At 49.7% G+C, this 17,072-nt stretch overlaps 1 protein-coding gene across 1 annotated transcript in view; it reads left to right on the plus strand.

Moving 5' to 3' along the window:
* The window catches only part of LOC128724834 (uncharacterized), a 112,096-nt gene extending 97,989 nt beyond the window's left edge, over nt 1–14,107 (plus strand). Inside the window, exons 4-20 of the mRNA XM_053818556.1 lie at nt 1,578–1,645; nt 5,397–5,749; nt 5,817–6,112; nt 6,188–7,039; nt 7,170–7,548; nt 7,603–8,402; nt 8,473–8,745; nt 8,814–9,682; nt 9,789–10,126; nt 11,110–11,265; nt 12,324–12,391; nt 12,469–12,641; nt 12,724–12,932; nt 13,002–13,431; nt 13,504–13,578; nt 13,686–13,713; nt 13,985–14,107. Coding sequence (XP_053674531.1) covers nt 1,578–1,645; nt 5,397–5,749; nt 5,817–6,112; nt 6,188–7,039; nt 7,170–7,548; nt 7,603–8,402; nt 8,473–8,745; nt 8,814–9,682; nt 9,789–10,126; nt 11,110–11,265; nt 12,324–12,391; nt 12,469–12,641; nt 12,724–12,932; nt 13,002–13,431; nt 13,504–13,578; nt 13,686–13,713; nt 13,985–14,107 — 5,490 coding nt within the window. The remainder of the gene's footprint in view (nt 1–1,577; nt 1,646–5,396; nt 5,750–5,816; nt 6,113–6,187; nt 7,040–7,169; nt 7,549–7,602; nt 8,403–8,472; nt 8,746–8,813; nt 9,683–9,788; nt 10,127–11,109; nt 11,266–12,323; nt 12,392–12,468; nt 12,642–12,723; nt 12,933–13,001; nt 13,432–13,503; nt 13,579–13,685; nt 13,714–13,984) is intronic.
* Nucleotides 14,108–17,072: the final 2,965 nt, after the last annotated feature.

A 17,072-nucleotide genomic window follows, 5' to 3' on the forward strand; every position in this document is an offset into this window, starting at 1 on the left:
CCAGGTCACAGGTCGCTCCAGGTTGGTCGTTCCAGGATCTGTTTCCGCGTGAGCTTACGAACCGGAGTGGCTCGGCAGCGCATAAATTTACCCGTGCGCCGTTCCCACCGAGATAATTAGATAAACGGTTCCTTTGCACGGGGTCTTGGATCCGGGCGGGACGAATGAACAAAAAAAAAAAACACACGAACGGGCAGAGGCAGCGGCTTTTCATTCCTCTGCGCAGCGCAGAAAAGAGAGCTTCGGCGGAAAAAGCTCCAACCTATTGGTAGGGGGGAGAAAAAAGTACCCCAAAAGCACCCGTGCGAGAGCGAGAAGAAGAGAGTGTTGCATTCGGTTGAACTGAAACGGCACAAACGCGCAAAAAAAGGATCACTCAACACACACACACACACACACACACACACAGCTCTACACGAGAGGCTAAGCGGTAAAGATAACGTGGGCGAGAACGAACGAATCGAGAGCCGAGAGCGAGAGGTGACGTGTTTCGCATCGTGGGAAAAAGCTGCCCCGAAAACGGGACGACCTTAACGACGGTGAAGCTGATAACGACGGACGGCAGCGTTGGAGTCGTTTCGCCGAGCCCCGAATCTAGGACGTGCTCATCGTCTCGTCTTTATCGTGTCGGGTCGGCCACCCGCGCCGGCGTCGGTGGGTGTGTTTGCGTGTGGGGTGGAAGCAAATAACACGACTCGTCGGGGAAGGAAATGAAAAAGAAAATGAAATGACATCCCCCTAACAAGGAGGTGGCGTGAGAAAAGCGTGTTGTTGTAGTGTTACGGAAAAATGTGACCCCACTTGCGAGGGTGGATGCTTCGGGTGCGCGAGCAGGATGGCAAGATGGCGAAGAACTCCCGGCTGCGCAATGAGAAGCGAGCCTTAGCGTGGGTGGGTGGGTGGGTTGGGTTGGGTGGGGCTCCCAAAGGGCTAAACTTTGATGAGCGCAGAAAGCAGAAACCGAAAAATAAAAGTAAACCGAAGCACGGATCCGTGCCAGCACGTTGACAGTGTTTTCGGGTCGTCGCTGTTTTTTCCTTTTGTATTTTTCCCACGCAGAGTGTATTTGTGTGCATGTGTTTGGGTAAATTGAACGCCTCCAACTGAGACGAACCGCGCCAGGTGGACAGATGGTGGACGGCTCGTTAAGGCAGCACAGGGTGGAATGGTTTAAAGAGAGCTGTTTTCAACCCATATTTTAAACAGTCGTATTTTTCAGAAAGTAAGTTGATTACTCGCTCACGTCGTTAGGCGCTTTATGAAAACAGCTAATGAATTTGAATGTTGGCTTTACTTCAAACACCGGGTTCATGAAGTGGCTTTCCAGTTTATTCAAATATACTTCGTAAGAAATAGCTTCAATATAATTATCATGCAAAACAAATTATATTTCTCACCTCGCTTTAAAGCTCGTTAACTCGTTGATAAGCTTTCCGAAATTCGTCTACGACAAATATCTACAGTTCTAAAGATGTTTAGTACAAAAATGTCAACATAAACTTCACATACACCTTTATGCCTCTACCCAAACGACAATTATGTTCATCGTTTTTATCCCCCCCTTTTCATGCTTGCAGGAAATCGCGGCAATCCTAATCAGCTTCGATAAACATTCCGAATGGCAGTCGAAGGAGGTGAAAACCAGGTAAGTCACCAACCAGGCCCGGTCCCGTTTTGAAACATCCTAATTCTACAGTCACTCCCACCATCCCGGCACCGGTTCGTGAGCATGAACAAATTAATAATAAACCGACGAAGGCGGTCCCGTTCGTAGGGATCGTAAACGGCAAACGAACCAAAACTAAAAGAACCCGGGATGGGTTGACTACGTCCATTGTACGGGAGCTCACGGTTTGTGGCCCGTGGGAGAAGCATGTCGGGCATAAAACGAGGACATTCATAAATTTGTCAGTATATGGCCGTGAGCGAGCTCGCGAAGATGATGCCTGGAGGGAGCGAACGTGTTGCGTCCTGAGCGCGCGACACGGTAAACGGTTTATGATGATTTCCTTTCCTGGCCGTAAAAAAATCCATACCGAACTCGAGCGTTTCGGCGCACAGCTAGACAGGTGCCATCCGCCAGAAAAGCCCACCCTGCGGAAGATAAACGACTCACTCACCATCTTGGGACATCTTGTTCGTCGACGTTTCGGTTTCGGCTTTTTCGAGCTCGATGCTCCAGCTCTCTGTTTCGGCTTGGCGTCACCACCCCCGAGGGAAGATTTATTCGCACAAACACATATTAATTTAATTTTATCACTCATCTCACCGCCCACTGGGCGCCTCCATCGAGCACGTGGGTGACCCTCCCGGGGCTCATTTCCCGGTGGGAATCGCACCGTGTTGGGTCGTCGGGCCCAGGGCACCTATTTATGATTATTGTGTGATGTAATTTTAAACATTTTATTTCCCATCCGACGTTTTCTGATGATGCTCGGTCGTTTTGTCAGGATGGACGCTTATCTTATCCCTTGGCTCGACCGCAGACGACGATGCGCTGATGAGGTGTAAATAAAAGGATCAAACAGACAAGAGCGGCCCACCTCGGAGGGCTTGCTCGCAAAACATCGAGTGTTTTATTGGGTGTTTGCATTAGTTGACAAATTTATTGCCCAGTCCTTTTTTTTATAGCTGACGTAGGCTCCGACCGGACCCGATGGGCACGTCGCGCCGTGGTCGAGCCCGATGGTCACCCCTCAGGAGACAGGGCGACCTAGTTTTCCGGACACCGATAAGGGTTGTGGGCATTTTCACTTTATTTTTTTTTTGTTTAGCTACTCCCGTCGTTATGCTGTATGCCGAGCTACACTCCATAACTCAATGCTGCTGTTTGTAGTGAGGGGATTTAGATAAAAAAAGCAGCATCCGTGGCATTTATCGTTGTCCCTTTGAACGAGATGTTTGTGTTGGTTTCCATGATGGGAAAGTGAGAAAGCATCAGCATAAGCCATCTACGTGTCGAAAATCAACCATCACCTTTAAAACCACCTATCCTGGTGTCGTCGGTGGGCAATTCATTCAAAAATTAACTCCCTTAAGTGGTCACGCAGCGCAGAGCCACAGGTTTTCTTGCCAATCAACAAGCCGTGCGGGTGCGATCGACCGGAACAATTACTCAAAAATGGAATGCAAGCCCCTGTCACAGACCCTCAGGGTGGCGTTCGTCCCGGAAGCTCTACGCCCGGCGACACCCGATGCGATGTCCGACATGCACTTTTCCGCGAATTAATTAAAGACCGACGCGGCGTGGCGAACTTTACCAACGCATTCCAGCACTCGCACCATCGCAGAGCCGAACGCCAGCGTCCTGGTAAGGACCGTTTGCACGAGGCCAACGCGTACCGAGCGTAATTTATATCCTTTCGCGCGCTCAGAAATCCCGCTTCACGGTGGCGGGTTCGCGAGCCACCCAGCGAGGTCGGCCGTGGCGTGATTTTCTCCGACCGTATTTTCGTGGGAGGGAAACACCGCGAAACAGGGAAAACTATGCGAACCGAGCGGAGGGAAAACTACGCGCCCACACGTGGCTTCTTTCGCTTCTGGCGCAAATGAACTGGCGTGAGGTGCGGCCGGATGCGTTCGCTCGTGCGGCTCGTGTTGGTTGGGAAAAATATGTGAGAAGTTAATTATTCGCTTCCACCCGGAAGTGTGTCTTGGCGTACGAGGCCGCGTGGGCTGGTGCGTCGGTGGGATTGGAAATTTATTAGCATCGCTGATAAACGGTCGGCCTTTTCACGTTCGGTTGACAAATAAATTGGGTTAAGCCAGCAGAGCCAGCTCGGTTGGCGTGGCTAATGTATGCAACAATAGTTTTGCGTGTAATACGCCACAAGACACCGACATCGCTAACGCTACACGGAACGGAACGGAACGGAACGAAGCAGTTGAAAAATGGCACCACTTCCGGCTGGAATGGTGTGGGATCAGAGTAAATTAACGGCGGCAAAATAGATGAAGATAGTTCCCGGTCGTGAAGAAGTAATTAAACGAAAAAGGCTTGCTGCTGTAATTGCGGCACAGGCGTTGTGAGCGAGTGGTTAAACAACTGCGAACCTTCCGGGAAGGTGTGCGAGTCTGTTCGAAACCGGAACTCGTTCGTTTCTCTGTACACCCATCGTCCCATCGTCGGTCTTGATCGGTGTAGTAACATTTTTCACGCCCGATAATTACAACGCTCTCCAGCTAAAGACCATCTCCGTTTCAATCATCAGCCACATCAGTGTGTGGGTACGTTAAATTGAAACGCTCGGGTGTAATTGATACTCGAACACCAGCGTGCCAGCAAGAGCAATTGATAATTATGTCATTACCAGTGGCCTGACCCCGAGATCGTTCCACCTGCGATAATAGCCACCGGGAGATTGTCTCCTCGTTGGTCCGTTTATCGCCCGACCATCGGCCATCGGTGTCAATATGATTAAATTTAACAACACCCAACCCCACGCGGCCCGTGGGAAATTGCCCAATTTTCACATTTTTACTGCCCCTGCCAGGTAGCACGTGCTCGTAAGCATAACCGCAAAACCCCGAAAACCCCCGAACGGAAATACATTCCCGTGCGAACCTGCGTGGGGGTAGTGGTTTTTACTCCGACACTGGGAGCAGAAGGAAAACGTTAAGGATTATCATCGCCACGTGCCCGGGTCCCCCTAGGAAGCAGGGGCAATGGAAATTAAAACGGGCCATTAAATTTCATTCGACGGTAACGATGCGTTTCTTCAGTTGCTGCCTGCTCGTTGTTGCTGGTTCAAGAAATCACCCCCAAAAAGGGATCGTACCGTACGCTGGAAGGGAGTTAATACGGTGAAAAGGGCTGTTAGGCAGGATAGAGGGTGGATGTCTGGAATACGGTTCAGGAATTCAATCAGTTGTAGTATGTTAAATGAGGGCTACGTTGACAAACTCCAGATATTTTAAAGCCGTTTCTGATTACGAGCAATCTTCTTTCTATGGGGTTTTCTTGACGAGTGGGAATTGAAGTCCTGTTGATAAAGTTTGATTGCAGGGGTTAGAAATATAATCACTCCAAAGGCTATACACTATGCTATTTATATAGCATACTATTTCAGCTTTTGTAGCAGTTCTTTATTGCAACGCATTAGTACAAAATTGAAGGGGAATCGCACTGGGTATAGCTGATGAGGGATTCACGTAGCCTATAAATAGCAACATTTGGCAAAAGACTAAACTCGATAAACTAAACTCAAAACAGTTTCCTAACCTATAACGGGTTTACTTTGCCGTGTACGATTTTTCCTATAAAGCTGCTATGTTTCAAAGCTAATTACAGTAAAAGTTATTCAATTAGAGCTCGTCAAGAGCAACAACCACTGATAAATTTTAATGCATCGAAAGCTAGCTCAAAAAACGTGTTCTTTTCGGACATTTTCTCGTAGACCCAAGAGCGGCTCGATGCTGCTGTACTCTCGCAAAAAGGTACGCTACCGACGCGATGGCTACTGCTGGAAGAAGCGCAAGGACGGTAAGACAACACGCGAGGATCACATGAAGCTGAAAGTGCAAGGCACGGAGTGCATCTACGGCTGCTACGTACACTCGGCCATCCTGCCAACGTTTCACCGGCGTTGCTACTGGCTCCTGCAAAACCCAGACATCGTGCTCGTGCACTACCTGAACGTACCGTACCCGGACGACAACAAGATGGCAGTCATCACACCCAACCTGGCGCTGTGGGGTGACAAGAAAGAGTGGACAAAGGAAGAACTCGTCAGCCAGCTGAAGCCCATGTGTAAGTAAAAGCCCCTCACCGAATGGCCGACCCGAAGCGTGCTGACACGCACTGACGGAGCGCTTAGTTTTTCCCACAGTTTTCAGCGAGGACGAACCGGACGCGGCGAACGAGATCGAAATCTCGACGGCCGAAACGGTCGAAGCGATCGTAAGCCAGCTGATGGAGAAACAACGAATGGCGCGCCAAACGGCGCTGGTGAAGCAGCTCGAATGTGGCTGCCCGGATGCGAACTGTGCTGATGGCAAGTCCTGTTCCCATCCGATGAGACGCATCAGTGCGGCAAAGGGCGCTCAGGAGCTGGGAAAACGACCGGATGGACATGGTACCGGAACGGCTCCAAACGTGCTGATCGGCTCACGGGTAAGTGTGTTGGGTGGCGTTCTAGGACGTTCCGCTTAGCAATCTCAATCTCAAACTGCTTCGATGCTTTGGCAGATGTATCCCCGTTGGTTGGACAACCGACGGATGGCCACTGGTCGGCAGGTGGAGCAACAACAACAGCAGCAACACTCGCAACAACACACCATCCTCGATCCAAACGGAGCTCGCGCCATCACACCCAAGACGCTCGATTCGTCGATACACTTCCAGGTCATTCCTACCTCCGGGCAGAACCTCACAGGACCGAATGCAATTAGAGCTGGCCCTCAGCCGCTTGGTGGCGGCAATGGTGGCTCACAATTGACAAACGTCAGCAATCACATCACCAACGGCACACCGGGCAATCATCTCGCGGCACACCGATCGGCGATGATTATCACCAGCAATCAGCACCAGCAACAGCAACAGCAACAGCAACAGCAGCAACAACAACAACACCATCACCCACAGCAGCAGCAACAGCATCCTGGCGGCCATCCACACCAACATGGGCTCACGATGAATGGCAGCAGCAGCAGTGGTTCGGGCAGTAGCAATCAGCTGACCACCATCGGGCACGCAGCACAAGTGGGACCACCAAATGTGGTCCAAAATGGGGCAGGATCGAATGACCAGCGTACGAACGCACCCGGTAACAGTGAGGCTCATATATCACTCATCAGCCAGAGCCAACGTACGGCGAATGGGCTCGCGGTGAGTGCGCGTCTTCAAACCGTTGAAGGACCTGCTGGAGTGGGTTCGAACGGTGTCAATGGAACCGGTGGGTTGATGGCGAATGGAGCCACCAATGGGCAGACGAACGGTGGTGGTGCGACAGTTCATCACAATCGAATTTCGGTTAATAACACCGTCAGCAGTGCGTCGGTCGTAACGTCTACACCACCGCTGGTGCTGAGTTTGGGTCAGGTCAGTATCGTGTTCATGAAGGATAATCTGCTCCTTGCGCGGTTGTGGTTGTGCTTTAAGCTCCAAGCTTGGCATTGTGATTGAGCTTTGCCTTTTTCATTCTCTCTCTCTCTCTCTCTCTCGCTCACAGAACATCGGAACGCCGGGAAGTCTGCTGATCCTGAACGGTCAACAGCAGTCGTACGTGTGCCAATCGCAGCACCAAAAGGCAAAAGATTCCGTTGACTCATCCATCAAGACGGAAACCGGATCCGGAACGATCGCGAAGCAGGAAATGATGGACGCATCGTCCTCGCCTGTTCCATCGCTAACTCAGCAACAGCAGCAAGTTCGCCAGAACTCAACGCAACCGTCCAGCGGTTCACCATCGTCCTCGTCGGTTACCACCGGTGGCACATCCTCGGGTAGCTGCTCCGACAAGCAATCGTTCGAGAGCATCTTCGGGTATCAGGATCACACACCGATGGCGAGTCCTGGCCAGGTCGGTCTCGAGAATGGTGGCACGACGCATCAACACCAGCACCATCATCATCAGCAACAGCAACAGCAGCAGCAGCACCAACATCATCACGATAACTTGCCGTTCTTCAACGAAACGCTCGATCTGTCACAGGAGGACATCCAGAAGACGCTGAGTGCGAACATGCCGCTAGGTGGGCATGTCACTGGTCATGACACGACACCGACGGATGACGCCATGAACGGTGAGATCAACCCGATGGACTTCATCGAGAATTGTGGTGATAACCACGGTACGGTTGATGACGATGTGTTCGTGAATCTGGACGCGTTTGACATGCTGGTGGAGTTTCCCGAGCTCGAGCTGGATGCTAAGAGTGAGTTTTTGCGCGACGGAACTGATGATGGTACGGATGACGGTACGACCGACGAGCTTGCTAGAGATGGCACTAGCCGGCTTGGTCAGTACAAGCACGTCCAGAACGAACAGCAATCGCAGCAGCAGCAGCAGCAACAGTCGCTCGCGAATGCGTCCACCATAACGGACTTTAGCCCGGAATGGGCATACCCGGAGGGTGGCATCAAGGTGCTGGTGACCGGACCGTGGAGTGCCAGCTCCACCTATACAGTATTATTCGACTCGTTTCCGGTGCCGACGACGCTCGTGCAAGATGGCGTGCTGCGGTGCTACTGCCCGGCGCATGAGGTCGGTGTCGTGACGCTGCAGGTCGCCTGTGATGGTTTTGTGATATCCAACGCGGTCAACTTTGAGTACAAATCCCCGCCAAAGCTCGAGACGAAGTGTGAAGCCAACGGTAACGATATGCTGTTCAAGTTCAACCTGCTGAATCGGCTCGAATCGATCGACGAGAAGCTACAGATCAAGGTAGAACCGGGGGAGTTGGTGAGTAGTCAGCTGGGCTGTTTGCCGTGTTTAGTTCCTATTACATCTGGCCTCTGCCGCCATATTGCAGCCCGAGGACACGCTCCTGTTCAAGCAGAGCAACTTCGAGGATCGGCTGGTGAACTACTGCAAGACACTGACCGCGAAGATGTGGCGCTCCGTCACGCCAGGTCCGTTCATTGACAAGCACCAGGGTGGAATGACGCTGCTACATCTGGCTGCGGCGCTAGGATACGCCAAGCTGGTGCGTACGATGCTCACCTGGAAGGCGGAGAACTCGAACGTCATCCTGGAAGCGGAGATTGATGCTCTCAGTCAGGATAAAGAAGGCTACACGCCACTGGTGAGTGCGAGAGTGCGCTCTGTTTTGGCAGATCTCTTGCTAAAGTTTGTTGATCCTCCTTATTTCAGACACTGGCTTGCGCTCGAGGCCACACCGAGACGGCCATCATGCTGTACAAGTGGAACCAGAACGCGGTGAATGTTCGCACGATCGCACAGAAGAGTCCGGTTGAGGTGGCCCGAGATCATGGTCACACCGAGCTGGCCCGTGAGCTGGAACGTCAGGAGCAAGAGCGCGTACACCTGCAACAGCGCACGCCTACGAGTGCTTCCATTCCGACGCTTGCCTCCATCGCGTCCTCGACGACATCCTCCGCCATCGGTACGACGGCCGCATCCTGTTCCGCTTCGCCAAACGTCCTGCCAAACGCCGCCCGCTCGAATCACTCTTCCAGTGCGTCCTCACCGGCCGCATCACCCTCGCAAGCGTCCTCGGGGGTTGACGGTTCCAACGGGTCAAATCGGATCGCAGGTACCGAACTCCTGAGCAACCTGAACGAAAGCAATAGCAGCAACAGCAACAGCAGCACGAGCTCTGGCAGTGGTAAAACCCCGGATGGGAACAACAACAACGTGCATCCGTGCAACACCTCGAGTGATCTGGCGTCTCTTGATGGCGGTTCGATGCACAACTTCCTGAACCTGAATCAGATCTTCAGCTACGGTGAGGGCCTGCATGGTGCCAACAGTGACAGTTGCAGCAACGACAACTTCGGTTTGGTGGCGGCCTTCAATCCGTCGCTTTCGCCAAACGCCCTTTCACCGTACAGCGACATGAAGGGTTCGTGCTCGTCGAGTAGCTCGCAACCTGGTGGGCTTCATTACGGGCTGGAGAACACCAACTCGAATCCGATGCTTTCGAACGCACTCTCGCCCAATTCGGACAGCAATCGGAGCCACGATGGTGTTTTCCTGCGACCCGGTGCCGTTTACTCGAGGTAAGCTGCGCACGCTTTGATCTGGAAAACAAGCTTCGTCCTTACAGACACGTCTCTCTCTCTCTCTCTCTCTCTCTCTCTCTCTCTCTCTGTTCACTCCACACAGCCAAAGTCCTCCCGGTGCGCGACTTTCGAAGCGATCCTCGATCGACAGTGGCATCAACATGGACAGCCGATCGTCGGGGCTTGGTCGCACGGGCAAAGCGTTTCGTGAGGCGCAACGTGGAACACGGATGGATCGCAGCATGTCCTTGCCGTTGGCATCGGGCACCAGTGGTCCTGGTGGAAAGAGCCAACCAGGCACGCTGTCCGGTGCTGGTGGAAACGATCGGGACACGGACAGTTTCTCGCTATCACTCAGCGAACGCACCACGGAATCACCGTCGCAGATCTCGAGCAACGTTTCGCTGCTATCGCCGCTGCGCAAGATGGACTTTGCACTGTGTAAGTAGCTAGTTGGGTTTGGATGGCATCAGATCTGATCCTCCGGGGCATCGATTTGTTTGGTCTTATCTTATGGCTGACCCTTCGGATATCCCGAGCAGGGCCATCCACACGCCATTCGGCTTCATTCACGTGGCTTGGGACACGTGTCCATCTGCGTGTCCTTTCACGGGTGCCATTATGTCCTTCCTAAAAAGTAACGTGTAGCGCAGTTCTATTCTATCTCAATTCATCAATTCGTTCACCCACACGTACCTACCCGAAAAAATAAACACACATACACACACACATCTCTAGCGATAGGATGCGCTTTTTTATTGCATTGCTGTTTGTGAAATGTCGTTTTGGGTGGTTCGAGCTACATCACACTCGAGCTGGAACGTTCTCTGGATGCGAATAGCCAGCAGGCTCCATTGCATCGTTTCCTTCGAATTCGAAACTACCATTATGCATTATCCTTTTTTGCTTTTCCTCCGTTCTTAGTAGCCAACATTGTTGCATCGTTCGTTTTCCGTTCCAATTTACACATTTATTTCTCGTCGCTTTATTCCCGCATTCGTTCGCTGGCAAGTAGTAGTCCATCCCTAGTGCATACCACTCTGATGCAGATTGATGACAGTCAAGACATGAAATCCTGCAGACGAGCCTAATTTCATCCACCCCATCTTGCATCACTTTCCTTTCCACGTGTTCGCTGCTCGTTTCTCGATACTTACCTACGATTGCTGATAATGATTGCGTTGATATTTAAATTTTTAATTTTTTCTACGTATTTCTTTCACAACCGATTTTTTGCCAAAACCTTCCTACCTTTATTTGCGTTTGACAACAACAACAACAACAACAACGACTACTACAACAACAACCAACAACATACAAAAATGACATACCAAAAATACGTTTGCTCACGCAATTGAACGCGTGCGTGCGTGCGTGCGCGCGCGAACGCTTCCACGCTGGACAATGTGCGCCGTTGCGTGCAGGTGAGGTTTCGGCCACGGAAACCAGCCCCATGTGCGAGGACGCGGACTCCCTGCAGGAGGACGACTGCCACCGACCGCACCATCAGCATCCTGATAGCATGGAGCTGGGTCAAGGGGGCAGTGTTAATGGTGCGGGCGCCGTTACGAGCGCCGTAGGTCAGTGAACACAGCCCACTCGGTTTAGTTGTTATGTTTTCGTTCATTCGTTCGTTTGTTTGTTTGTTTGTTTGTTTGGTTGTCGTGTTTAGTTCTTCCGATCTGCCCTGTGTGTCCCATTTTCCCGCGTATTTGATTTGTTTTCGTGCGTTTCCGTTTTTAGAAACACTTCTTCTCGGTGTGCGCGTGTGTGTTAGATGTTTTCTTTGTTTCCTTCCATTTGTTATTCCGTTTTTCCTTTCGTTTTTCCCAATGTGATTCTCCGTTCACGTCCATTTCTCTCTTGCGTTATCGGTGCTGTTGTAATGATTCTCTCCCTGTTCTATCGATGTGTACTATTGTTTTCTACTAGATCTCCGTGTTTTTAGTCTCGATCTACGGTTAGCTTTCGTTTCACTGAACCTCTCGATGTTAGATGACAAGCACCTTACGTTTTCTCAGTTAATGATTTCTTACATCAAACTTTTCGGTTCGGTTTTGTTCGTTTACCCTTCGGGTGATGTACATACGCTGCGTACGTTTTTGTGTGTTAGAAATCCAATCTCCGATCGAGTGTTCAATTGGAGCATGGATCAAGTGCCCAAGTCGACTAAATTTCTGCCACCAGGCGTATTGCTCGGTGTTGAGCTGAATTTGGTGGAAGTCTTGTACAAAATGGATTTTATTCGCGTGTCTAAGTTGTAAACCTTTTGAACCAGCGTGATCGTCATGGAGATCGCCGAGATCTCTTCACGATAACCAGCACAATGCTAATCATATGAGACTTGTTCGACTCGATAGCTAGCAGAATGTTAGCACATCGTAAAAGGGTCACCGTACAGAGGTATTTATATCCTTTCCATCTTTTTCCCGACCACCGCAAGGTAAGTTCGGCACGAATGCTTGATTGTGTTTCGTTTCTTTTGTCGCTTTTGCTTGTGCTTCGTAGTGGAACGTTTTGTGTGTCGTACGTGTTGTGAAGGATGTTAGATTTATACGCGTTTTCTGTCTCCGTTGGATTTTGCTTCTAATTTTTGAACGTTTTTCTTCTCCCACTCTACCCATTCCTCAACTTGCAGGGGAGTCCGATGCGAAAGTGCTCACTCTGGCGGAGCAGATAATAGCCGCCATGCCCGAGCGCATAAAGGTTTGTTAAGAAGCTTCTCTGTGCTGACGATCAGCGTAAATAAGCAGGAATTTGTTTCGCATTCTAATGCCTTCCAGAATGAATCTGAAGATACCATGTACCTTGGCAGCCCACTGCCAGAATCACTGAACGAGGACACGTCCGGAATGGGTATCCTGAACGACACGTTCATGGAGCCGCTGCTCGATTCGCTGCCCTCATCGCAGTTCGATCAGGAGTTTAATTTCGAGTTCAGTGATCACAATTATCGGTATGGAGCTCGGAACTCGATTCATTCTATGCTCGATTGCCACTGGCGTGATCATACGGGTCTGTTTGCTTTATTCTGACAGCTATCACGACGTCGGTACGCCCTGTTCGAGTCTTAGTCCCGCATCCTCTGGACCGTTGCAGTCGCCCGCCAGCTACTCGATACCACAGGATCATCCCGTAGGATCGCCGAGTCCTCCGCCTACCACGCAGGACTTTACGGAGTTCTTGCAGTCCACAAATAGCACCGTGCGCCCGTTCGAAGCCGACTTCTCTAATCTAAAGCTCAATGGTGAGTAACACTTCAGTGGTGTTTTTTTTTTTTGCTTTTTTGTAACAATTCCATTTGCTTCATTCGTAGATCGTGAACAACGCGAGCTCTACGAAGCGGCCAAGTGCATCCAGAAGGCGTACCGATCGTACAAGGGCCGTAAGAGCCGCATGGAGGAACAGGACAAGGAACGCACGGCAGCCGTCGTCATACAGAACTACTACAGGCGCTACAAACAGTACGCCTACTACCGGCAGATGACGCAGGCCGCACTCGTCATCCAGAACGGCTATCGGTCGTACTGCGAGAACAAGCGGTTCAAGAAGTCCCAAAGCTCCCAGCAGGGCCAGCAACCGGTGACGAGCAGCGAAGAGGAGAAAGCCTCCTCGCAGTGCATCGAAACGTACTACCAGAACTTTCGCAACGAGCAGAAGCAGCAACAATCGCCTCAACAGCAACAGCAGAACAATCAGCAGGGTGGTTCCGCCTCAAAGGAACCAAGTCCATCGGGTCCCTTGAAGTGAGCAGTTCTTGCAGCGACTTACGTGAATTGTGGTGACTAACGCCTTTTTTTTCTCTCCTTTCTTCATAGACGAACTTATTCGCAACGAACTCAAAATCAGGCCGCCAGGAAGATACAGCAGTTTATGAGACAATCGAAAAACAAGTAAGTGTTCGAGCGACCTTCGCGAACTCACCGGAACCGGCTGGAATTGTGCTCGACTAATCACTAACATTCACATATATCGCTTCATTTTTTACGCTTACCATCAGTACATGGGATGAGCAAATGACTAACTTGGTGAGATATTCATCCTAACGTCGTCTTCGTCCTTTTCTTTCGTTGATATGATTTTTTTCCCCACTGTCTAAGCAAGTAAAATTTAGCTATCGACATGAAGAGACCTCTCCTGGATTGTTTCGGGAAATTATTTCTTTCCATTTTGTTTAAACCCGTTGAATTTTCGGTTATTTGTGTTATCATTTGTGTTTCGTGTAATTTATCAATGTCCTGCCAAAATGAATTACTGCAACACTGATGATTAATCTGTGCTATCGTTTTCCCCGGACAGGCTACAGAGAGAACGAGCAGAAAAAGAGAGGCTGGTCCACCTACGCAGGGTGGAGTACCTCCAAAGCTTGCAGTGCCCCGAACCGCCCGAGGTACCACCTACCAGCGCTCGAAGGTGAACTGAAAGAGGGTCCGATGTGCGTGGCGCTCCTCGCAAGGATAACCGTTCGCCTCGGGCGCCGATGAAGCCGCAACAATCAGCCAGTGAGCGCTGCAGGACGCTCGATTACAGCCCTGCGAGCTCGGAAGGAACGATTGTTAAAGGCATTCGGAAGCCGCCCGCGTTAGACAACCGTCATTCTGCCGTTTGTAGGGCCTTTAGGATGTGTTCGTTATTGTTTTAGTGCCATTCGATTGTGTTACTCGTTTCTGGGGCTGCTTTCGGCCGCAGCAAGCAGGCGTTTCGGTCTCGCTTACGCAGCTGACATGTAGATGGCGCTGTTAAGCGGTTCGTTGCACAGCTGAGCGAGCCAGGCAGGCAGGATCGGTTAAAATGCCATGCTTCAAGGATCAGTTAAATGAATCGCACAGTATTAGTTAAATCGTTAATTGTTTAGTTAGTTCATAGCTTGTTTTCGGGTTTTAATGTGTTTAGAACAATATTTTCTTCCCTGTTTAGTAGCTGTTAGGCGATGAAACCGTCTCACCGTTAAAGCAATGGTTCAGTTTGATCGATTTGAACATTCAAACATTAGTGGCATTGGTTTTGGTTTCTTCTCACGGCCGACAAACCGAGGAGTAATATACGCTAGGCAATTTTTATCAGCAATCTTTCATAAGCAAACGAACGTGAATGAAGACATTGTTAAGCAAGCATATATGCAGCAGTCATTTAAAGCAGCAGTTAATGGGAGTGTTTAATCTGATACCTGAATTTTTAGTAGAATTATCTAGACGAATAACGCCCTATCCGTGGGAGGAAACGGGTGGCACTCACACACTCACATGAAAGAAGAAAAAGAAGAAGAAGCAAAAATGTAGAAGAAAAAACAACGGAGGAACACTGAAAAATAATGTGATTTCAACTCTTTTTAAACTCTTGTAAAACACTCGCTATCTCGAGTACTGTTATTGATGGAGGCTAGTGGTGGTTTTGAGCAGTAGTCGGTAGCACGAAACCAAAAGTGTTGCCAATGTACGCATTAAGCAGAGGACTTATTTTAACGATCAGTAGAGAAAAGTAACGGTGGCAGTGCCGCGCGGGGCACCGTAACGAAACGAAATAGCTAAAAGAAGGAGGGATACCGAACTGCGGTACAAAGTAGCATTAGAGTCGATTATTTATAGACAATTTCCGGATGGCACAATCCTTGCGATTTCCACGCCCGTCATAGGTGATCGGTAGTCAGGCCAGCCGAGGGAAGCTAGCACGCACGGAGACTGCCCATAAGCTGTACATAAACCGAGACAGTGGGTATCATTTGTGAAGCAAAGCATAACGGGCGCGAGAAGCTCGAGTTTAGCAGCGTAAGGATACAAGTTAGCGCAGTTGTTACGGTTCTTGATTACTTTTAATGATGAAACCCTTTTTTCCTTTACCTACTAGAACACGTAGCAGTTGGACAGCAATCTAGCAATCTATTTATTAATCTATTGAGATGAGATCAACACAATTTACAGAGCTCCCTCCCTTGTGCAGCACATGGCAATGGGTTGGCTTGGGCGAAAGATTGTACAGCATGTTACGCGGCACCTTGGCAGGATTCCGTCCCGTTCAGGTGCCGGGTCAAAGTGAGTGTGATTGGTGGGCTGAAACGAAACGTAAAATGTGAAACGGTGATTTTCTATTTGATTGTTAACTTTTGTTAAATTGATCTAGTGAGCGACTAGTGATAGGGTGTGCAAAAGCACACAAACAACACACACACACGGACATACACATTAAACCTAGCAAAGGGGGTGCAGTGCCACACTGCAGGTCGATAGGGACGTGCGTGTGAAAAATCCGCACGATCCGCGCCGGTAGCAAAATGCGACGGTAATGGAACGAAAGCGATTAAAGCTAACTATATATATATATACATATACATAAAGTGACATATACATATATATACACATTAAACTATTTATCTCTTTTTTACAAAGTCTCGAAACGGTGAGGAAAGCAGTCACAAACCAAACATTCACGATCACTCAAAAGCGACAAGCGAAAACCCTTTGCTAAAGCCCGCGCCGAAGAGGAAGCTAAAGCTGCTGAAGCGTGCTGGTTTTTCGTCTCTCACGGTGACACTCGTGTGCGTCCATCTTATGACTTTCAAGGAGTTAAATACAGAAACCTATCTACAGCAGACGGCCGCCGCCGGAATCAAATCAATGCACTGCTCTCACCTGACCTAAGAGACCGGGCGTTCCGTACCGGAGCGGGTTGGTTCCCGTTGGGAAGGTTGTGCACCGTGAAAATGGGCTACCGTAGCGTGGAGCAAGTACTGATAGTTTGCAACCGTTTCGCGGCACAACGCCCGACGCCGGGCGAAGGACGGAAGGCGTAGAACTAATGTGACAAAATTTTGAACTTAAAACAATTTACACTCTCAGCTACTGGCCATATTGCACCCCGCTGTAAAGCGCGCATTCGAACTTTCCAAGCCACTGCGATCGCGGGGCGGGCAACTAATCTAGACAACTAACCGCAGCAAGGATGCAGCAGACTCATGCGTACGTGTAAAAGAACAAACTATATATTTGACACAACGTGGAAGGATGAGAGCTATATATATACATACATATATATACATATACATACCCATATACGGTTTAATGAGTAAGGCGAGTTAAGACGATTTCCAGTTTAAACATTTTCTCCATTTGCAAAAAAAACCCACTAGCAATTGATAGATGACAAATGATAGGTACGGTTAAGCATTCTTTGCATTCTTTGCGAATAGAGTAGAATAGCATCAACAAAGTAAACGCGATACCAGAGGTACTACAAGCTATAACCAGCATCAAATCTAAAATGCATTACACACGTCAGATTAAAACAAAACAACAAAAACAGCAGCAGCAGCAGCAAACACATATGAAACCACAAATAGGATAGCGCTAGGATAAGGTGAAAATTACGGTTGCGGCACGGAAGGAATTGCCGA

This window comes from Anopheles nili, chromosome 3 (assembly GCF_943737925.1).
Source record: "Anopheles nili chromosome 3, idAnoNiliSN_F5_01, whole genome shotgun sequence".
In the NCBI taxonomy this organism is placed as follows: domain Eukaryota; kingdom Metazoa; phylum Arthropoda; class Insecta; order Diptera; family Culicidae; genus Anopheles; species Anopheles nili.